This window comes from Phaenicophaeus curvirostris, chromosome 1, assembly GCF_032191515.1.
Source record: "Phaenicophaeus curvirostris isolate KB17595 chromosome 1, BPBGC_Pcur_1.0, whole genome shotgun sequence".
NCBI classification, from domain to species: Eukaryota; Metazoa; Chordata; class Aves; order Cuculiformes; family Cuculidae; genus Phaenicophaeus; species Phaenicophaeus curvirostris.
The window spans coordinates 183,433,045-183,453,330 of NC_091392.1; the positions used below are offsets into that span (position 1 = coordinate 183,433,045).

The 20,286-nt window shown below is 42.1% G+C and overlaps 1 protein-coding gene across 1 annotated transcript; it reads right to left on the reverse strand.

Annotated features, from left to right (window-relative positions):
• Positions 1-13,869: 13,869 nt before the first annotated feature.
• CCNA1 (cyclin A1) lies at positions 13,870-18,724 on the reverse strand. The gene is made up of 7 exons (XM_069850009.1): positions 18,493-18,724; positions 18,149-18,270; positions 17,209-17,432; positions 16,360-16,564; positions 15,204-15,317; positions 14,436-14,569; positions 13,870-14,101 (listed from the first exon to the last, which is right to left on the reverse strand). Exons 1-7 carry the CDS (start codon positions 18,647-18,649, stop codon positions 14,050-14,052), a joined length of 1,008 nt encoding a protein of 335 aa, XP_069706110.1. The 5' UTR covers positions 18,650-18,724; the 3' UTR covers positions 13,870-14,049.
• Positions 18,725-20,286: the final 1,562 nt, after the last annotated feature.

The window sequence follows — 20,286 nt, forward strand, 5'->3', positions numbered from 1 at the left end:
TATTATTGATATTATTTTTTTTAATTTGAGGTATTTGTTGTACAAGTATGACAGGGTCAAGTCCCTATGCCTAATCTTCATTTTATCTATATGGCCATTCTGTTGCTCAAGGCTATTTGCAACTGCATCAAAGACAGTTTGAATACACAGTGCTGAGTCCACAGAGCCATGGGAAGCGTGAGATAGCTTTTATGCTCTCCACTAGCATCAGCAGCATTTCCAAACCATGTTTTAACAAGTGCCAGCATGAGCAAAAACAAATTGACTGGACAGTCAGAAAACCCTCCAGCTAGATCCTGATTTGGAGGAAGGGGAGCCATAAAGAGCCATATTTTTCACTTGTACCCCAAGAAAATGTGAAGAGAACAGAATGTCATACATGAGTTCTGCCCTAGTGACATGGTTGTTGTGTAAAAACAATATTGTTCTGCTACAAGTATCACTTCATGTAGTTAATTTGCCCTTCTTATTCCTGAGATGGTAGCATCCATGCCTACATTGCTCTCAGTAGATGCTTGCTTGCCTGACTTGCTCTTAAAAGCCTCCATAAACAATATCACAGAGATGATTGATTTCCATGCTCAGCTGTCTTGCTATATAGCTCTTTCCTTGAGAGAAAACTGAAACCTCCATCACTTTAATGTAAGCTTATAACTACTTATTTCCCCTTTGATTTATTCCCTCTTTTACCTGTATTTGAAGACTGTAATCCTGTATGGTCTTCTCTACTCCAAGATGAGCAAAGCCAGGCTTCCTGCAGCAGCTGTGCATGGTGGGCAGCTGGCTGTGCTCCCTCCAGAACCTTTCAGAGCCTCCCTTACTGCTCTGAGCAGCAATGCAAGGACTGCATTTACACAGGCCAGACTGTGTTCCTGCTAACACCTCCCAACGTGACATTGCTGACTCCTTTTTGAAACACAGGCCTCCCCCAGTAACCAGTTCCCACTCCGTATTCCCCAGCTTTCCTGCACCTGCCTCCATGCAAACATGCATGCATCCTTACAGAAGTGCATCCTCTGCTCAGATTGCTTCTTTAGCTTGGCAGGACTGTTTGAACACTAAGGCTATTCCCCAGAGGCTATTCCCCAGTGGATCTGAATCCTTTAGCACCTTAGTCACATCTGTTCTTTTACAAGCTTGTTCTCTACTTCATCTAAGTCATCAGTGAAAATAATTTTTCATTAGTTACTAGCCAGAGATTAAGTACAATCTGAGTGCAATTTCCTGCCAATCAAATAACTCTATTCAGTATCATCAAAACCAGATTTCCCCTTAGTTATGTGGATGTCAGAGACAAAAGCTTTGCTAAAAAATCGAGGAAAATAATTTGCTTTTTCTTTACTTAAAACACCCACCCTAGGCATTAGGCTGACTAGCTCACTTCTAACAATGCCAGCTGTCATTCATCTTAGGTTTTGCCGTGGTAATTAATTTTTTTTTTCATTCTGATGATTAACATTCTCTCTGTAATGTTCCTGGTTCAAAACTAAGATCAAATAATCTATAACTTCCTAGTACTCCTTTTCTTTTTTTTTCCTCCTCTCAATAGAATCCATAAATTTTCCTTTTACACTCTTCTAAAACTCACCTCCCCCCAAGTTCCATGGTGGGGGATTGCTCACGACTCACTCTTTTCCGATTACATCTATCATACCTGGATTTTTCTCTTTGTTGCCACTATCAATAGTTAACAATCCAGCTACAACCACCAAAGGGTGAAGGTTACAGCAGAAAATACTTTTAACCCCTTCACCTTCCCAGTCTCAGTAGTGGGTAAGTAGGCAGGATTTTTTATCTTTGGGTACCTATAGAAATATATCAATGTTCATACTCTTACAACTAGTGTATTTGTTGTCTTATACTGTATATAATTTTGCACCTGCTAGTTGCTCAGGAAAAAGCCTCAGAGTATCTTCAGAAAACTATGATGAAATAGATGTATCTGTATCAATGAAAAAAGGTACAAAAGAGCAGAATGCAGGCATTTTAAGCTTCAAAACTTCTGTTTATGAACCACCCAAAAAGAAAGCCTAATTTTCAGAGGAAAAGTGCTGAGATCTTTGGCTCCCATTTGTCACAATTACTGTGAAAAACTAAAGAGACTTAACCTGCCCTAGCAGGGACAGAGTTGAATTCAGAAATTCTGGGGCATGTAAACCACCAATGGCAGGTGCCTCTGCCCCATAAAAGCTCTGTGCAGCATCTCAAAATTACCAGAGGATGTCAGAACACAGATGACCAAGAATATGTTCAAATCAGCCAGAGGCTGTGAGCGCAGGTGCACACAAAGAGAGAGAATATACAGAACTCCCTATAGATACCATAGTTGTAGAGAATTTTAGTTGCAGAGAACGTGTGCTCAGGTCAGACATCATCTGCAGGCAGACTGAATACAATGCTTCAGTATTTTTCCTCAATGTGTATGTACATATGTATGAAAATAAGCACACATAGTGAGATACTAAAAGGTGGATGCTCTGCTGCTTGGTAGCTCAGGTGATTGGGAAACTACATCCTTTTACATAACGTTGGTCTTGTCATCCTTCACATTAATTTTAACTAACATTTAGCTGTTCATGTTGAAGAGGAACGTAAGGCAGCAAAACCAGCCCCTCTACAATTGTGTTTTCCCATTCCATCAGTGCATCCTGTAGGACAAGAGGAGGACTCAGGTTATACCACCCCTCTGGAGCCCTCCAGCCCAGACAAGAGCTAACTTCACTACCACAGCAGGTGCTGCGGGCTTATTTCATCGACCTTCAGACACCTCCAAGGATGAAGCTCCCGTCACAGCTCTGGCTAACCTTCACCACAGCTTAATCTGTTCCATGGCGAAGCATTTTTACTCATGTGCAGGCAGAGGCTCCCTTGCTGCAAGTTGCAGCTGCTGCCTCACAGCCTCGGCCATGTCCCTCAGAAAGCCAGAATGGGATTTGTCTAACAAGCTTCCTTTAAGCAGTTAAAAATAATTAAGTTTTCCTTAGCCACCTCTTTTCCAGGCTAAGGAAACCCTGCTTCCTCAGTCATGGGCAACACAGACTTGAGTTGGGGGGAATTAATTTGCTACCGATTATGATAAATATTAACTACGCATCTAGTTAGTGGGAAACTGAGAGACAAAATTTAAAACAGCTTTTCTCTGTGTTTTCCCAGGGTCAACTTCATCCCAGACCCCTCTCCCTGTTCTGAGCGGTCCAGGGGGCTGCAGTCAGTCTGAAATGGCTCCTTTCCTCCCCTCCATCTTCCTCATGCTTCCCCCTGCTCTGGTGTGGATTCACAGGCTGCAGGATATATCTGCCCCAGGACCTCTTCCTCCCACCTTGGTCTTCCCTCTGCTTTCTCCTCCATCTGGTACTTTCTGCCCTTTCTTAAATAAGCTTTTCCAGAGGTTCCACCATCTCAGCTGAGGGGCTCAGCCTTGCCCTACAGTGAGTCAATTTGAGCCAGCATGGGGCAGCGCCAGCCTCACCTCAGAGAGGCCACTCTACATCCTCCCCTGCCAATACCTTGTCACAGACACCCAGTACACTTCTGTAATTAAAGGATCCCTAACTCAATCCTTTTCTGCTTCAGGCCCTCCATCCCCTCCATCCCTCAGAGACAGGAGGGGCCTCAACACAATCCTGACAGGAAAGATTAGGGAAAAGATGCCATTGCAGACCTCAGGCTTTGCTGGGTACTCCATCACTAAGTCACCTACCCTCTTCCTCCTTTAACATTTGTTTCCACTACATTTAAAGGAAGAGTTAAGAAGTTCCATGTTTGACCATCCAAGCACCACTGAGGTAAGCATTGTTACAAAAAGAAAATGGGGACCAAAATCCTTGTTGTCACCTCTGAAATTTAAAGAAATACCTTGAAGACTGAAAAGTCCTTTAGTGACATTGACTTCAGATAAACACAGATGATGATATTTAATACCGGCATAATAATTGCAATTAGTATATATTAGCAGTGTTTCTTAACGTAGAAGACATCTGGCCAGTTCCTGCCAAACTGACAACTTGGGTAACATGCCAAGAGGCAGAGAGACTGCCTTTGGTTTGTATACACTGGGAAAAAAAGGAGTGAATCTGCTTTCATTGTGAGCAGGCTTCAGCAAGAGTCATATCTTAGTGTGTTAGCTGCCAGTGATTACTCACAAGACTCATTAGAAAGTCACTTTCCTCAGGAACCAACGGCCTTTCAGTCCTGTGGGTTACACCTACTGCATTCAGGAGACCACAATAAGACTTTCATATCATCCTCTAATACCTGTGTTTTAAGACAGTGTTCTGTAACTGGAGAGGAGTTCTATAAACACAGCAGAGCTAGAAATAGTTTGTTCCCGTAAAAAGCACAAAATCCTCAGTTCATTTTCTTTACAAGGGAAAAATCACTGGGTAACCTAATTATTATGGTTACATTGTCACATAGGACAAAAATGCTGTTAGAGAAGGGCTCTTTAACCTAGCTGGGAAAAGGAAAAACTAAAGGATTTTAATCTCAAGTCAGGTATGGAAAGTTAAAAATAGAGAGGTTCTAGTGTCAATGGTGATTTAGCAGCAATCAAGCACTGTTAAATGAGTATAAAAGGCATCAGAAAGTCTGGTCTTCTCTTTTGATCTTAAAAATCTATACATCTGTACAGAAAATGTCCACTAAGGCCTCTATGCAATCTGACCCTATACTGAGCAAAACACCCAGGCATATTTTGTTGCCAAAGCCTGAACTGCAACAGGCCTTCTACTTAACCATTGTCCACAGCTGCCCTAACATACCACACGTCTAAAGTGGCATATATAGGTTTCTCCTACGGCTGAAGTACAATGTGAGGCTACTTCTACGCAGAGCAAAGATCCAGAAAGCAGAACTATTGGTGAAACGAGTGAAAAGCACTCTGTTCAGCAGGACCCTACTGAGGATTTTATAGAGACAGAATGAACACAAATGAGACATAATGAATTAAACAAAAGAGCAGTCATATTAGAGGCTCTCTAAAGAGGAAGCCACACTCCTCCTGTTCAGCCCCTGCACAATGGGATCAGCCACAACCAGACTACCCACTCATTTTGCTCCAATGTCTACTGGTGAGCACCAGAAGCTTCAGGTGTTTGCTTGGCTCTCAGAGCTCTCCCTCAGAGAGAAATGCAAGGAGCCAAGCCTTTTATCAAATAATGCAGAGTTCTAAGTAGGGATCTCTTTTGTTGACGATTGTCAACATCATGCCTAGATGCAGAACATAAATAGTCAAAATATTTGTAAAATGTGTTCTTATCTTACATTCTGACCATTGAGTAAATAAGCTGTAGTTAAGCTGATATGGAACCAACTCACTGTAGACCATCTATAGTGTAATCATTGGCTAACTACACTATACTGAATATTTCTATAACACTTGCTGTTCTTTGCTAGGGTGTTTATAATAGCCTCTCCCTGTTTCTAGAAAGAAGCAAGAATCTGCTGATTCTGCATCATTCACGTGCCAGGTGAAATGCAGGTCCCATTTTCAGACAGTGTGAGATTTAGTGAAGATTGCACCAGTTCAAGATAATGGCAGTGAAATAGTATAGTAAACAAAAATTCAGTGATAGCCTTTAACGCTTCAGCAAAGTCACTTGCAGATCAAAGGCACATAGATTTATTACATTTAGTACTTTAATGAGCTCCTTTTTAGCTTTAATGTTACATTGAATTTTACACCATTACGCTTAGAGTTACTCTTGAATTTGTCAGTATCTTTAACATGAATTGGCACAAAGAAATTCCCAGAATCTTCTTGAGCATCCTTACAGTGATCACCTATGTTTCACTATACAAGAAAATCCAACAATATTAAAATATTTTATTCTTAGACCCTTATCAACCACATGTGCAAGCTTTTCCATCCCAAAGCATCCATAAGTTTCTGCTCCCCAGATGGAGGAAAGAACAGTGTTTTAATTAATATTGTGTTCTGCTAGAGACAATTCAGGTAATGCAGTACTGACATAATATTGACAATGTAGTCTTCTTGGGAATTAGATTAGTGAATCCAAGTAGGAGGTGGGGGTGAAGGGGCACTGGGGTGGTTTTGTTTGTTTAAAAAATCCTTTTCTCTTAACAAGACAGCTATGAAAGTTCTGGAGATTTCATCAGACAATAAAATAAAGGATTTTCACTGTTTAAGTTAAGTCAGCATTTGCTTTAACACAAGTGGGAGTTACAGAGATCAGCAGTTCCCAGACAGTGACCTCTGAATTGGCTCAGAGAATGGTATTAAACACCAGAACCTACGCGTACATCCCTTGCATACTGTCCAGCTCAGTAGTCTGGGAGCCTTTGCAGTGGCTGTGCAGTGAATTTCAGGATGGCGTAATGTTCGTGCACTAACACAAAAACCTATTTGCAGAAAGTACAGTTTTGTGAGGCATAATCTGACAAACTGCAGCACAGCTCTCTGCCCTGATTACTTGTTGAAAAAAAAACAAAGTCAAAGCCTGTTGCTCTCTGCTAAGCTTGTGTTTTCACCAGACTACACAGCGTAACTTGCTAAAAAATACTAGGAACCAACTTCATGTTTAAGATTGTGCAGGGAGATACTTTTAAAAAAGTGTGCTCTGTTCAGCACTAGCATGTCAGTCCTACATGATGGGAGATACATTATTTGCTGGCTCTGGTCCAGGGGCTCTGCACAATGCTATCCTGCTGACAAAGAAGTCTCTGCAGAGCCACATCCTTCTTCCACATCACTTGAAAGTTGTAAGCAGTCACTGAATGAAGAGAAAAAAAGGCAGAGGAAAAAGTACAATATTCATCCAGCAGATGCGCAGGCATTTGTGGAAAATTGCATTTGTTCAAAATTGCATTTGTTCATGGGTACTCAAGTGCCTACTGAAGATATGTATGCGTGATGTGAACATGCTTTGCTCTCACTCATACTTCTTTTACTCAGAGACAACAACAACCCCTAAAAGCTGCAACTGTAAGGCAGAACAAAACATTTCTTTTCCTCTAGACAGTGTCCATGGCAGCCCATGCCTCTGTGCATGACAACTGGTTCACCAGCTGTCTTAAAATACATCTGTACAGAAAGCTGCAAAAGCTCAAAAAGAATATGTAATGTAAGTTCAGTCATAGCTCAGCAATGTAACTGTCTAAGAAGAAAACATTTCCATTTGATTCAGAAAGTGCTTTACTGACAAGTTTTACATTGAATGGCAGTGTTAATTCATTTCTCCAGCATTCAAACAACTATTCTGGATACAAGCTTTCCACTGACTCTACCACTGCATGTCCTGCCTTCTATTTAGAGGCTAATGCTGAGAGTAAATACATTGTAGAACTAGCTGCAGACAAAACAAAACAAAACAAAACAATATGGACTTGAATGGGTGAGCAGCTTTTGAAAGTAAAACTCAATTAAAGTTGGGAACAGAACAAGGAAAACATGACTAAAATAAAAAAAGGACACTGAAACATGACAGGGCAACAATCATCTTACATAACCATTCTCCATCTAGCTAGATCACCTTGAAACAAGAATTAACATTGATGTTGTCAATGACCAAGATGAATGCATTCTAGCTGAAAAATTAGAATTTCTTTTTTCCTCCCTTCCTCCAAATCAGGCCGAATCATCTGAATCAGGCTGAATCATCCCTTTTTCCTGCATAAACCATACAAGTTCTGTAGTATTACGAAAGCTTCTTCTGCTCCGCCTGCAATACAAGGACATGCTCCTCCATCAGACCTGCTTCAACAGAAGATTTAAATCATGAACATTAATAGCTTCCATCATATTTTTATACTGCCTGAAGCAGGTTAAGTTTAAGTTAACATCAGTTAGCCTGATTTGTATAGCCAGGAGAAAGATCTAACTCAAAGTGCTGGATAAACAAGCACAGGAAAAAAAAAAATCAAACTTCACAGTACAAGACTATGTGTGTTCTGAAAAGTTGCATTGTTTTCCCTTCAAGTGTACCTGGAACACCATGAGTGAGAGCTAGACACCACAGCTGCCAACCTCACATTGCAGGTTCACTAAACCTTGGTTAAATTCAGCTAAAAAATAATATAACCGCACTGTTGTGGTGATTTCACGTGTTGTTAGTCTACTCAAAAACGTTTAAAATATAAGTCCAAGACTAAATAGTCTTCTTGAGCTCTGACCCAGCACCGTTTTGGGAAGTTCAGGTTGACAGTCCCCTCAAACCACCGACCAAGGACGTTGGTGCCCTCTTCTGGTTGTATTCTTTGGAGACCATCAGAATACAGCATCGCTAGTATTTTTACTATAACTCAATTTGCTGTTTACTTTTGGTTTAACACAATAAAAAAAACCCTCAAGGTCTTCTCTTGTATGGCTGAACCTGAGAATATTTTTATGTGCCTCTTCAGTAAATAGAGATGGCAATGTATCACAGCACCAAGATAAGTGTATCGCTAAGCATGTGCTATGCAAAAGTGATTTGGAGTGAACCTAGTGCTGCCACCTCAACACCACACTCGATATCACATAGGATAACAGCACTGATGTTGCTCCTCATCTGCAGCCTCTTTTGTCATCCATTTTGCTAACTACCCAATATTTCTATCCTCCTTATAATGGACAAAACAAACTAAGTGGAGGGTGATTTGGTTTTAAGATGCATATCACACTCCAATTTCTGCCTAGATAGGAATAGGCATTACAGTATTCTACTGTAAACAGCTGATTAGTACCAAATGCCCAATTTGTTGAATGCAATGGGGTCTAGTGCTCTTTTGCCTATTTTTTTCATGTTACTTACACATCAAAACGCAAACTATAATAAACAAATAGAAAACGCAGCTTGACTACAGATGGTGGAAGGAGAAGACTATTTCTTGCCAGAATTCAACGCTTTATCATGAGCCTGTTCTTTCAGCACTTGGCTCCAGTAATGCTCTTCTGTGTTCAAATAAAGAGGGTCTGAACATCTGCAAGACAAGGACTGAGGTCTCCCCTGCAGTTTAGCTAGGTACTAGTGACATGAACACTTGGTCACTCAGGGCATATTGCTAAGACAAGAGAGGTAGACAGCAAACACAAGCACTGAACACGGCCACCCACAAGGACTATTTTGTCCTGATCAAACAAGCTTGCATCAGGACAAATCTGCTTAAAATGTAGCCAGCCCTAAACATTATGGAAACAAGCCAAATGGAGACAGACATTTGGCCAGGAACCAGCCCTTTCTTAGCTCAGAGTTATATTTCAGTACCAACACAGCCTAGATAGACAGGCAATGTACAAAACTGCAGGACAGAGTCATATTTCCAGCATCTTCAGAAAAGTTAGGGCTAGGACTGCCTGGTCTTTTTTGCCTTGGCTTAGTTTAGATGCAAGTTAGTTTTTATGAAGGTAGGCATGCACTTTAGGATTAACTGTATCATATAATCTGTACCTTTCTGTAGACTGTCCTGGAAGTTTGTCTGTGCTACTTCTCTTCAATGTTTGTACTGCTGACACAACCCAAGCAGGGCAGAGAAGAGCCAGGACTGCTATAACAGAAAACCTGTGTGATGAGTAGCTGAGCCAATGCATCCTCCACAAATGTGTAGCCAGGAATGTTCATTATGAGCATCTCATCATGCAAAGCTTTGCATTTTTATATTAAGTAGATGTAATCTGAACAAGCATCCAATAGAAAGTCCAAGCCTACTACACAAGAGAACTATGAAGCAGACCAGGGCTAAAAATAAGTATTTGGTGACACTCTTAGTTGTCTGATGCAATGGAAAAACACATACACCCACTATAGCCAGTCGAGGACCTAATGAAATTCACAAGACTCAGCTTGACAGGGCTCTAGAGCATGTGAGTGGTAGATAGGTCTGTATTTCCTCCAGCCCCCACATGCCCAGCAGCATCTGCAGAGATCTCCAGTATACAAAAATGCTAGTGCTTTGGAGCAGCAGGTGCTGAGGAAAATTGTAAGACAAAAAGCTTAATTCCATGAAGCACTAACGCTACTGGCTTGTTTCTCATCCTTAAGAGCAGCCCACAAGCCACTTCAAGGTCACTGGCTAAAGTAAACTCCAGCCTCAGTGATCAGAGCTAATTCTAGTAATTTGTAGAACTGTTCCCAAGCAGGTATGTACCCAGGCTAATCATACAGTTTTCCCGGCAAGGCAGACATCCTTCAGTCATTAACTTACGTCCTGACCACAGTTAAACCATTCTCTCTAATAACCCAATTGCCTCTCAGACATCTTTAACTCACTCCAGAGAAGAGGAAAACAAAGACAGGCTTTACTTGTTGAATCAGTACCTTCCCACAGAGTATTATTTTGAGTTCTGCTTGTCAATTTTATTCTTAAGGGAACAATTGATCTACAACACATACCTAGCTATGAAGAACAGCCTTCTCAGGACACCAGAGGCAGCTACGATATTTAATATTAGAAGTTATTGATTACAAAAATTACCTACAACACAGAAGAGACAGGATCATGCAACCACAGCACATTTGGGTCTTTTTAAAGTCCCAGCGTGTTAGTATGGAAACCACTGGAATAATATTTTGGTTTTCCTATTTCAAAGAGCTCCTGACTTGAAGTTATACTTTGATGACTTAAAGTCACCATTGGTGAAAGTTAAAGTCCTCCACACTTGTCAATTCTAACCCACTCCAGAGAACTGAACAATCACTCAAAGCCCCTTGGATGTGCTCAGCCTGCTGTCTCACCTGCAGGTTTTAATCCCAGTGTATTTTCCCAGTACACTTTAACTGCGAGAAGATACTGTGACTTGCATAAAAGTCAATATCCACCCTTTGAAATACAGATGGTATGTCGTGAAAATTAAACTGAATTCTTCTGTGAAGATAACTGAGAAAGATCAGGCGTGGCAATTCTGAAACTCCAAGAGTTTAAATAATTCTTGAACAATAAAAATGGTCTTGTTTGTGGCTGTGGTTTGCAGGCCAGTAAGTAGGATGGTCAAGAATTGAGTCTGCCTCTATTTACTCTTCAATGTTGATTCCCCTTTACTTCTTTTCCAGGATATGGCTATCTTCAAGAAGTCTGGTTCTGTTTGTTTCAAGCATCACATGAGGCTCTGAGCTTTGCAGGTCAGGTTTTCTGCGTATCATAGGCACTACATCAATGAAAACTTAAAGCTTCCTTTTAGGCTGTTTTCATCTCCATCCTTATAAATCCATATTCCTGTATATTTTATTATTTTGACTACATCTTTTAAGAAATCAAGTGCTTTACATCTGCATTTAAGCACTTAATCTTATTAAAACAGCATTATTTTGTTTTCATCACCACAATATGCCAAACTGAATCATTTCATACTTTTATCTCAAGTATCAGCTGCACAGGACACCCCATATAAGGGGTAGGTCAGAGTTAAGTGTGATTACTCACATAAAAGAATATAGATGATAGCACCAAGTTTTCACCTTGGATGAGTCAAGACTCACTCATATGAAAGCTTTTCCTTGTTTTGAGTACGACAAATACTACAAAAGGAAGTGAGATACAGCAGGAACATTAAAAATGCCATTATTACCTACAGATCTCAAATAAAACTCAATGATCAGTTTCTTCTGTCTCACAAATTGAAACTGAATCAATCTTGCAAAAACTTATTAACAGTAATTCACATTGCAGCATTATATGATTCTTCACCTTAACAATTTAGCTTTTTTCATTTTCACTTTTTAGCCTTTGAACTAAAAAAAATATTAAAGCCACTAGCTCAGTTGCAAAATAATGAAACAAAACAAACAAGAAAGCAGACAAAGCAGTCTTCCTCAAATGTTGACAAAAAAAAAAGATAAAAAAAGCAGTCACGTTCGTATACCAGAGAATTAAAGCTCCTAAGCTTCAAGGAAGTTAAATGCAACTATTGTATCTGTCTCAGCTGAGAGTAAATCAGCTGAGTGAACTCTAAGAAAGTAAACCAATGAAAGCTTGGCTTTTATCATACGGTAAAACATTTAGTAAATTCAATTCTGGGCACCTCCTACCATGTTAGATGCACCCAATCTGTTGGCCCAGAAATATGAGCCATGACTGTGGTCACAGACCATTCATAAGACCAAAACTCGTCTTTTTGTCATTAGTATTGTGACATGACCAAATGGATAACTCCAACTGCTATAACACTAGGAAAACGGTTCTGCACTTGAGACATTCATTACTGCTCTCAAAATATTCAACATTCCAGTACCTGCAGTTCAGCAAGCACTACTGCTAATGAGTAGAGTAAGGCTTATTAACAAGGGGTTTCAGGACACCTTGTGTTCAACCTGAAACAACATAAACAAGCTGGTGCTCATAAGCCTGGTAGATTTAGCAAGATAGTTAGTACACTCATTTCCTTGTGAAACAGGCAACCAAGAAATCCACCACTCTTTATTGTAATTAGGCACCATCATCTCTAACCTTTGTACTGGGCCACCCACTTTTAAAGAGTTGGCTGTGGGCATGAGTGAAGTTCGTAGCCCACACATTCATCCACAAGCCTTGAAATTCATTGCATGGAAACAAACCATGTATCTAGGCCCCCACCATAAAGTGCATATCATAGACACAAGGAATGGGATGTCTGGCTAGCCTGAAACAAAATCCTCTCTGAAAGGATATTTACTTTTAGCCAAGTTAATCAGTCATTACCACCACCTTCATTTTGAAGAAATACAAGGGTTTGCATTACTAGGAAGATTCACCAGCCTGGATCAGGAGGCAGCAGGGGGAAGAGACGTCTTATGCACATTGAGGGAAGTGAAACTCCTGAAGCTAAGAGCAGCCTCATGACGCACGTACACTGGTATAATCAGGTTTTAAAATTAAAGAGGCTTGTTAGCAGGTACTTAGTATATCTGCTGAATTGCATGTTAATGTCAAGTGTTAAGCATATTCTTTCTTGGAAACACATAATGCCCTGTACAGATTACTCTGAGGAAGCAGCAAATACTGAAGATATCAAACTTACAGTAATAGAATGCTTCAGACTTGCCTTGCCATTTTGCTGAGTGCTGTGTATATTGTTCAATATGACCAACTGACTTTTCACTGCTTTGGACAGAGGTTGCATTTAAGAGTTTTCAAGGTAGAGCTTTGTATTGTTGTTTTTTGGTTTTGTTTTTTTTTTTTTTTTGTTCAGTATCTACTACTACTAAACAAATAATTGGGGAAGGAGCACATAAAAGTGTAGTGACTCAGGAGTAGACAGTTAGGTAGTTGGAAGGAGACCATAGTTGTGTGATGGGACAGGGCTAGAAGTGAGGTTTCTCTAGTGACTGCAGAGAGCACATGTTTAGCAGTGCTCTAGGGGCAGAAGAGGTCATCTCAGGCAGCTGTGCCCTAAGAGTACTCAACACTGCAAGTATGACACAGCAGCCGTCCAGCTCTATTTCACTGTTCCAGTACCTTGCAGATTTCAGCATTGCTCTCTATTGCTGTCTGTCCACTAGTGTTTGAAGTGTTCCTAAGGCTCCGTCAGCCACAACCTCCCTTTCTTCCAGCTCCATGCAGAAGAATCCCTCTTGTTCACCTCCAAAAGGGAAGTCTGACTTTTACCTCAGCACTGATTGTCTTCTAAACACAAGTTCAGAGTTCATAGACCACTTGCATCTGGATGGTTTTGCTGTGATGTAGTAAACAAGTTGTAGAAAATAGCTTCTGTTCATGGCCACCTGACCTTGTCTCACAGAAAAGGAAAAAACAGATAAGATACTGAAGCCAATCACCTGTGCCTATGGAGGTGCTGGGTTGTGTTGGGTCAAGCTACATTTTATCTACTCCAGCTGGCTTAAAAGCCCTGCTCACAATGATTTTGTAAAAAACCCACCTTTTCCACTCACAGTTGCTGCAGATATTAACAGAAGATTCACAGAAGAACAGTGTAATAAGACGTTTATTAGAAGTGCTGTCTGTTATATTAAGAGCTATAGTTTAATATCCTTTTTTTAAAAGGCATCTAGTTAAAAACACTAGCTAAAAAACATTCTGATCACTATGGTTACAGATGCATAACCTGCAGTGCTCTATGAAGTATTAGACCAGCTTTGCTGAAGGGGATGAAGTACTCTTTGAGTTCAGTATCCAGTGTTTCTATTGTAGAGGAAGAACTGCTGGGGGCTCCAGAAGAGACACCTGCATGTACCTGGAACAGAAATGCAGTCACTAAACATATTGGTTTAGCTGATGGATTTTATTAAAGACACTATCTTCTTCTGCAATACACTGCAGAAGAAAAGAATTATCCTGCAACAATGCAGGATTCTTATCTGGTACAGTTGTATGCCTGTGGATAAACTAGTCTCCTGTCAGAAAAATTTTCCCCTCAAGAGGCTGATAGAGGCTTCTGTGTCACGAATAAAAGCTGACCACTATGAGAAGTTTGTCAGCTACAGCAGCTGTAGCCCAAGCTGCCAAACCAGAGTCACCTTGTGCTTATAGCCTCCATGTTACAGAATACTGGCTTCCTGGTTACTTACTTTGAGCACTTATACTTCTCCTTAATAGCTTGCAGTTGGCAATGAGGAGCATCAAGGCATACTCTATGTAGATCAGTCAGGCAAGGCACTAACTCACTTAATGAATATCCAGTGAATTCAGCAAGTGTTTCTGGCTGGGGAGAGAGGGGAAAAAAAAGTGTTATGCTATTGTAGGCAACATTCATGTGGAAGATACATTTTCTTCCATAGAAGCAGCAAATATTTTCACTACCTCAGTGCTCACTCTAGATTCTTTAGGCCTGAAAAGGATTCAAGTATATTCTGCCATCAGTTTCAGTCACGTCTTCCTTGGCACCAGATCTGACAAGAAGCTCCTTCTGCTCTAAGGATGCAGTATCTATTACATCTCCTCTGGACACTGCTCTCTGCTAAAGCTGTTCCTCCCAAAACATAGCTGACAGGCCTATCAAGGCTTGCATTAAAGCAGCCACTGAGTGTGATCACTCCACTCGGACACATTCACCTCCCGCCTGCCTCCCAGAAAGCCCCTGAACTGAGTTTGAGGGAGGAGGTTTGCAGATTAAAGACTAACAAGGCCTTAGGTACAGACTTGATTTAAGTGAGCAAGACAGCAATGTCCCTCACGTTTCAGAGAGGAGGCAGGATACTTCAGACTGATTTAACATCGATTTATCATGTAGTCCCATTTCAGCCTTTATAACATACTTTCAAGCTACTATTTCTCAGTCTAGTTGTAATGATAACATAAAATGCTTGAGGTACTTATTAACATGTGGTTGTTCTTACCCAGAAAGACCTGTTCACTGTATAGTTTGCTAGACAGTAGGCTGCTGCAGCAGTTTGTGAAGGGAGGTACTTCAGAAAAGGATCAGCTTCAAGGAGACTCAGCTCTGCAAGATACTGAACAAAAAACCCACAAGTTTCTCAAGCAGAATCCCCGAAGGTGTTCAAGGCCAGGTGTTCAAGGCTGGAAGAGGCTTTGAGCAACCCAGTAGAAGGTGTCCTTGTCCATGGCAGAGGGATTGGATCTAGTTGATCTTTAAGGTCCCTTCCAAGCCAAACCATTCTATGATTCTATGTTAACAAGCTTAGCTAGTGCCAGTCCAATACAGCAAGTGCTGGAAACTGTCAGTAGTCTGTTTCATGTAAAAACATGTGTTACATGTCTACTGGGTAGAAATACCATTCTAGTCCTGTTTATCTTAGAGAAGAACATTTAGCACATTTCAGCAGGGACAAAAAGATCACGCTTCAAAGCCTAAACAATCTACACTGCAATCTGAAGTTCTGTTTCCATCATCCACTGTGATGTAATTTTAGACAACAACTTGGATAACTCACATTTTCTAAAAATAACAAAGACACTCTTCTCATCCTCTGAGGCTCTTGTTCAAATAGGTTGACTGCACTTGGCAATCAAGAATAAAAGGGCAGCTCTAAGAAGCAGAACTTCAGCTCTGTTGGAGTAGAATCACTGTACAGTGCTATAAATTTTGCAGATAAGCAAAAGGTCAGACATTTTGCTATAAGTTTGGGTTAACCTGTTTCTAAGTTAGTTGCCTACATTGCTATAAAGGCATATACTGTGCCATTGTGTAGAAATATGTAATACTATCATGTCTAGGGCAGACTTGCTATGCTCTCTTGAAAAAAACACCAGCTTCTACTACCTAGTTAACTAGTCAGTGCATTATCCCATACCAGACGGGTAGACCAAGCTCAGGATTTCCACGAGACATTTATTCAGAAGTGTCAGCACATGAGCTACCTACTGAAGGCAGTAGGTTACAAAACATCCAGTTTTAGGCCTGTTGCAGCCCTAGATAGGTAGCACAGTATAGTAGCAGAACCTGTCTGCTCTGATAACTTAGTTGAAATAAACGTGGTTCTGCACTTAGGATCACTTTTCCCACCTCAGTGTTAAAATGAGGATAATTCATACCCTTGCAAAGTTCTCTGTCCTCATACAGATGCCATGTCTCTGAATATACTGAAGGAGGAACTGGTTGATGGTTGGGGCTGTTAGGTCAAAAGCCAACACTTTGAGAAGCAGGTGTTCCATTCTTAGTAGCTGCCTCTTTGTGTAGGTATCATCTGTTATATATACAAATTCATTCACTTCCGGTGGGTAGATCTCTTCATATTTCCTGAAAAAGGAATACAAAAGCCACATTTGTCAGCTTGAAAGTTATGGTAAAAAGAAAGCTTTCTGCTGGACCTGTATCAGGATGGGCACATGGCATTAAGTTTGTGTAGAGCTCTTATTTTAGTTCAGGCTAGGTAAAAATTTAGTTTCAAATTTGTTCAAAGATGTTGAGAGAAACTTAAAGTCATCAGTCTAGATAGAAGCACACTCATATTGCTACTAGTCAAGAGTTAACAACCTCTCAGAAAGCCTCACTAACACAATGCACTCCAGACAAAAATCCACATACTCCTAGGCTAGGTTGGGTCTACTTAAAGTAGTTCAAGGCTAATCGCACACTGCAATTGTGAATCTACTACAGCTTTATAGGCTAGCAGCCTAACACAGTAGCATTTTTGCTCCTGCTGTTATGGTTATGAGGTTTGTCCACTACAGTTTCTTACATCATAAACATTGAATGTATAATTTTCGCTAGTGCCAAAGTAGGTGAAGTTGCTAATCTTGAGCTAATCATGAAAAACTACTACTTCCTTAGTCATGAAAAGCTACCTACTACCACAAGCTTCAATCCTTCCAATTAAGCTAAAACACTCAGACTAAAAATAAATTTTAGCTCACTGATATCTCAGTAAGCGAAACACTTACGAAGCCAGAAGAAGTGCTGCTGTTCCTACAAGCTGAAGTTTCCCTCTGAGAACAGACATGCAGGAAAGAAATCTGTCCAGGAAGTTCACTGCCAAGTATAAAGTCTCTGTCTGAAGTTTATATTCTTCCCCTACTTCCACCAGCCAGTCTACCAAAATGGCACGCATTCCTGTGGTGATATCTGGTTGCTTTCTCATGTAGTAGGGCTTGGGCCTGAATCTTACCTGTTTAAAGAGAGTTGAAGAGTCAGGATGCTCACCCTGAAGAAAGCCATTGATGGCTGAGATGATTAACAATCTCCATACTTAAACAAAAAGGAGCATGAGTTGTTCCACTATTGAGAACTCATTAGTATTAACTACAGTAACACTGCTAGTAATATTAATAAGCATCTAGTAGCATCTCTAAGAAGTAGTATGTCTGCATTGAAGACAGGAGCTACTGTGAAGCAGAATAGTAGAAGAACCTCTTGGATTACAGACAGCCTTTGCCATAAAGCACATGAGCCTTTCAGAGGGACTTGAAAATGAACAAATCACTTTTCCTCCTCCCTCCCTTCTTCCTACTGGGAGACTGCACTTTAGTGCTCTGCTACAGAAAGGTAGGAAAAATTACTACTATTGCAAGAGAGCTGTCAGTGAGATCGCATTCAAGTGCTGCAGGTTTTTTGCAGCATTCAACTCCTATCTGCAAGAATTCTTCATCCCAAAGGGTCAAGAGATTCTCAGTAGCAGGGAACTTAAGAGACAGTATTCATGAAAGATATGAGAGATTCCACATTTGTCTAGATTATTCCTTCAGAGGTGGCTTTTACTGCTTGCTTTCTCTCTTTTGCAGTTCAGTGGCAGCCTCAGGTTACCCTGGGGCAGTCATACATCTTTGCAGTATTGCAGCCCATCAGAGATCACAAATATCCATAAGCTTGTTACAAGCCACTCACTTCAGCCTCCCGGAGGTACTGATGAATGTCTTCAGCATACTCTTCCACAGCTAGAGTTACAGCATCTTGCATGGGATCCCTGGGCTGGGACTGGAAGGATGTGTCCACTATCATAGGAGATCCTAACAGGTAAGAGGGAGTAGCAAGACATTTGCTTAATTAGCCTCTTCAACTTCTCCTGCTATTTCTAGCATGGAAGTGTTGTGCCTCATTTAGGCACAATCCAAGAGATGTTGAAGCATTATTTATTGTAGCATAAGCTACTCACTAGCTTACCAGCACCACAATTCATACCCACATGTTATTTGTGCTATAGGTACCATCTGAGTAGTAACAGGAGTTACCTGTACTCAGATCCAGCAGTAGGTGAATAGTTTCGCTAGTATCCAGTTCACACAGGCTTGGTTCCAGCTCTTCAACCACATGGTAGCTGTAGGTTTTTTTCTGTTCTGGTTCATCCACGTAGATAGCAAACGCTTGCTTTGATGCGGCATTGACCATGTAATTGGGTAATTCATCTTTTCCAGGTGCAGGGAAGGTGTTCTCCGAGCCAGAGAAGCATCTGACAACATTAGGACCCTGAAACAGAGCACACAGTAATGCTGTGGGAGGGCAGCTTGGGAAGAAAACAACAGTGAGTATCATTTGTTTTAGAAAAGGAAATCACTTTCCTTGCCTAACAGACACCAATAACAAGTTCACTGGAAAAAAACCCACCAGCTACAGCTGGTGCCTCAGAAGTGCTGCTTGTTGCTGTCTTGCAGCAAGAGACTCCTCAGAAAGACTGAGGTATAGTGAAAGTCAGAAACGAAGGGAGCAGTATCACCTCCAGCACCCACAGCCAAGGAGAGGATGCTGCTTGGTTCCGATGGGGCTGGCAAGCGCAGGGTCTGCTCCATATTCGTTTCTGGCAAGAAGCAGCTGCTTTAAAGCACAGGAAGTTAAAGTAAGAAAAGGGAGTCCTCAAGCACTGTCACAGACTTAGGAAGGACTTCACCTGAGAGAAGGGATTTTATGCTGAGCTACAAACCATAATCTGAACTTTTGAGCTCAGGCATCACAACCCCTAGGACTAAAATGTGTGACCTGGCTACCATCTTTCACATCATCTGCTATCAGAAAGTGGTGGACTAAGTTATTGGCTTTACACCATCGCAACTGATAAGAGTTTGTGTGCACTTAACAGCTCCTATTTCGGGTCCCACAAGTCAGCCCAGCCGCTTTCCTGTCACAGCGGGGTACAGGAGATGCCCAGAAACAGCAACGCTGCTTCTCGAGGGCACCTCGAAGGGAGCCACAAGGCAACGGGACCTTTGCATAAGCATCGCTTTCCTTAAGCCACTACTTAGACTTTAGAGGGTAAGCGCCCAAGTAGAGTCTCCCTTCCTTCCAGGAAGCCTTACTCATTCCAAGCATTTCCACGGGGAAGCGTCTGCAGGCTGGGACCGAGCGTTCTCCGGCAGGGTTCCCCGGGGAACCTCGCCTCCCCCCGCGGCCGAAGGGCTCCCCCCGCGGCTCCGGCCTCACCTGGCCGCCGGGGCGCTGCTGCCCGTTCTCCGCCAGCTCCCGCAGCACGACGCGGCTCCGGGGGGCAGCGGGACACGGCTCCCGGCCCCCCGCTCGGCTCCGCTCCCCGCCGCGCCGCATCTCTCCGGACCCTTCGGGGTTAAAAAAAAAAAGAAAAATAAACCCGGGGAAGACAAGACGCCGCGAAGCCGGGCAGCCCCGCGCTCTTACCGAGGCGGCGGCTGTTGGCGGCGGCCGGTGCGAGGCCCGAGCGGCGCCGGGTCGTTATGGAGACCCCGGCGGGTGCCGCCCCGCGCCCCGCCCGCCCCGCGGGGGGGGGAGAGCCGGGCTTCCCTCTTTGCTGAGGGGAAACAACGGGAAAAAGGAGGTTCTAAGTTGATTTAAGAGTGTCATGGGTTCATAGGATAGTTTGGGTTGGAAGGGACCGTAGAGATCATCCAGTTCCAACCCTCCGCATGGGCAGGGACATGTCCCACCAGACCGGGCTGCTCAAAGCCCCATCCAACCCGGCCCCGAACACCTCCAGGGACGGGGCAGCCACAGCTTCCCTGGGCAACCTGTGCCGGTGCCTCACCACCCTCATGGTGAAGAAATTCCTCCTTATGTCTAGT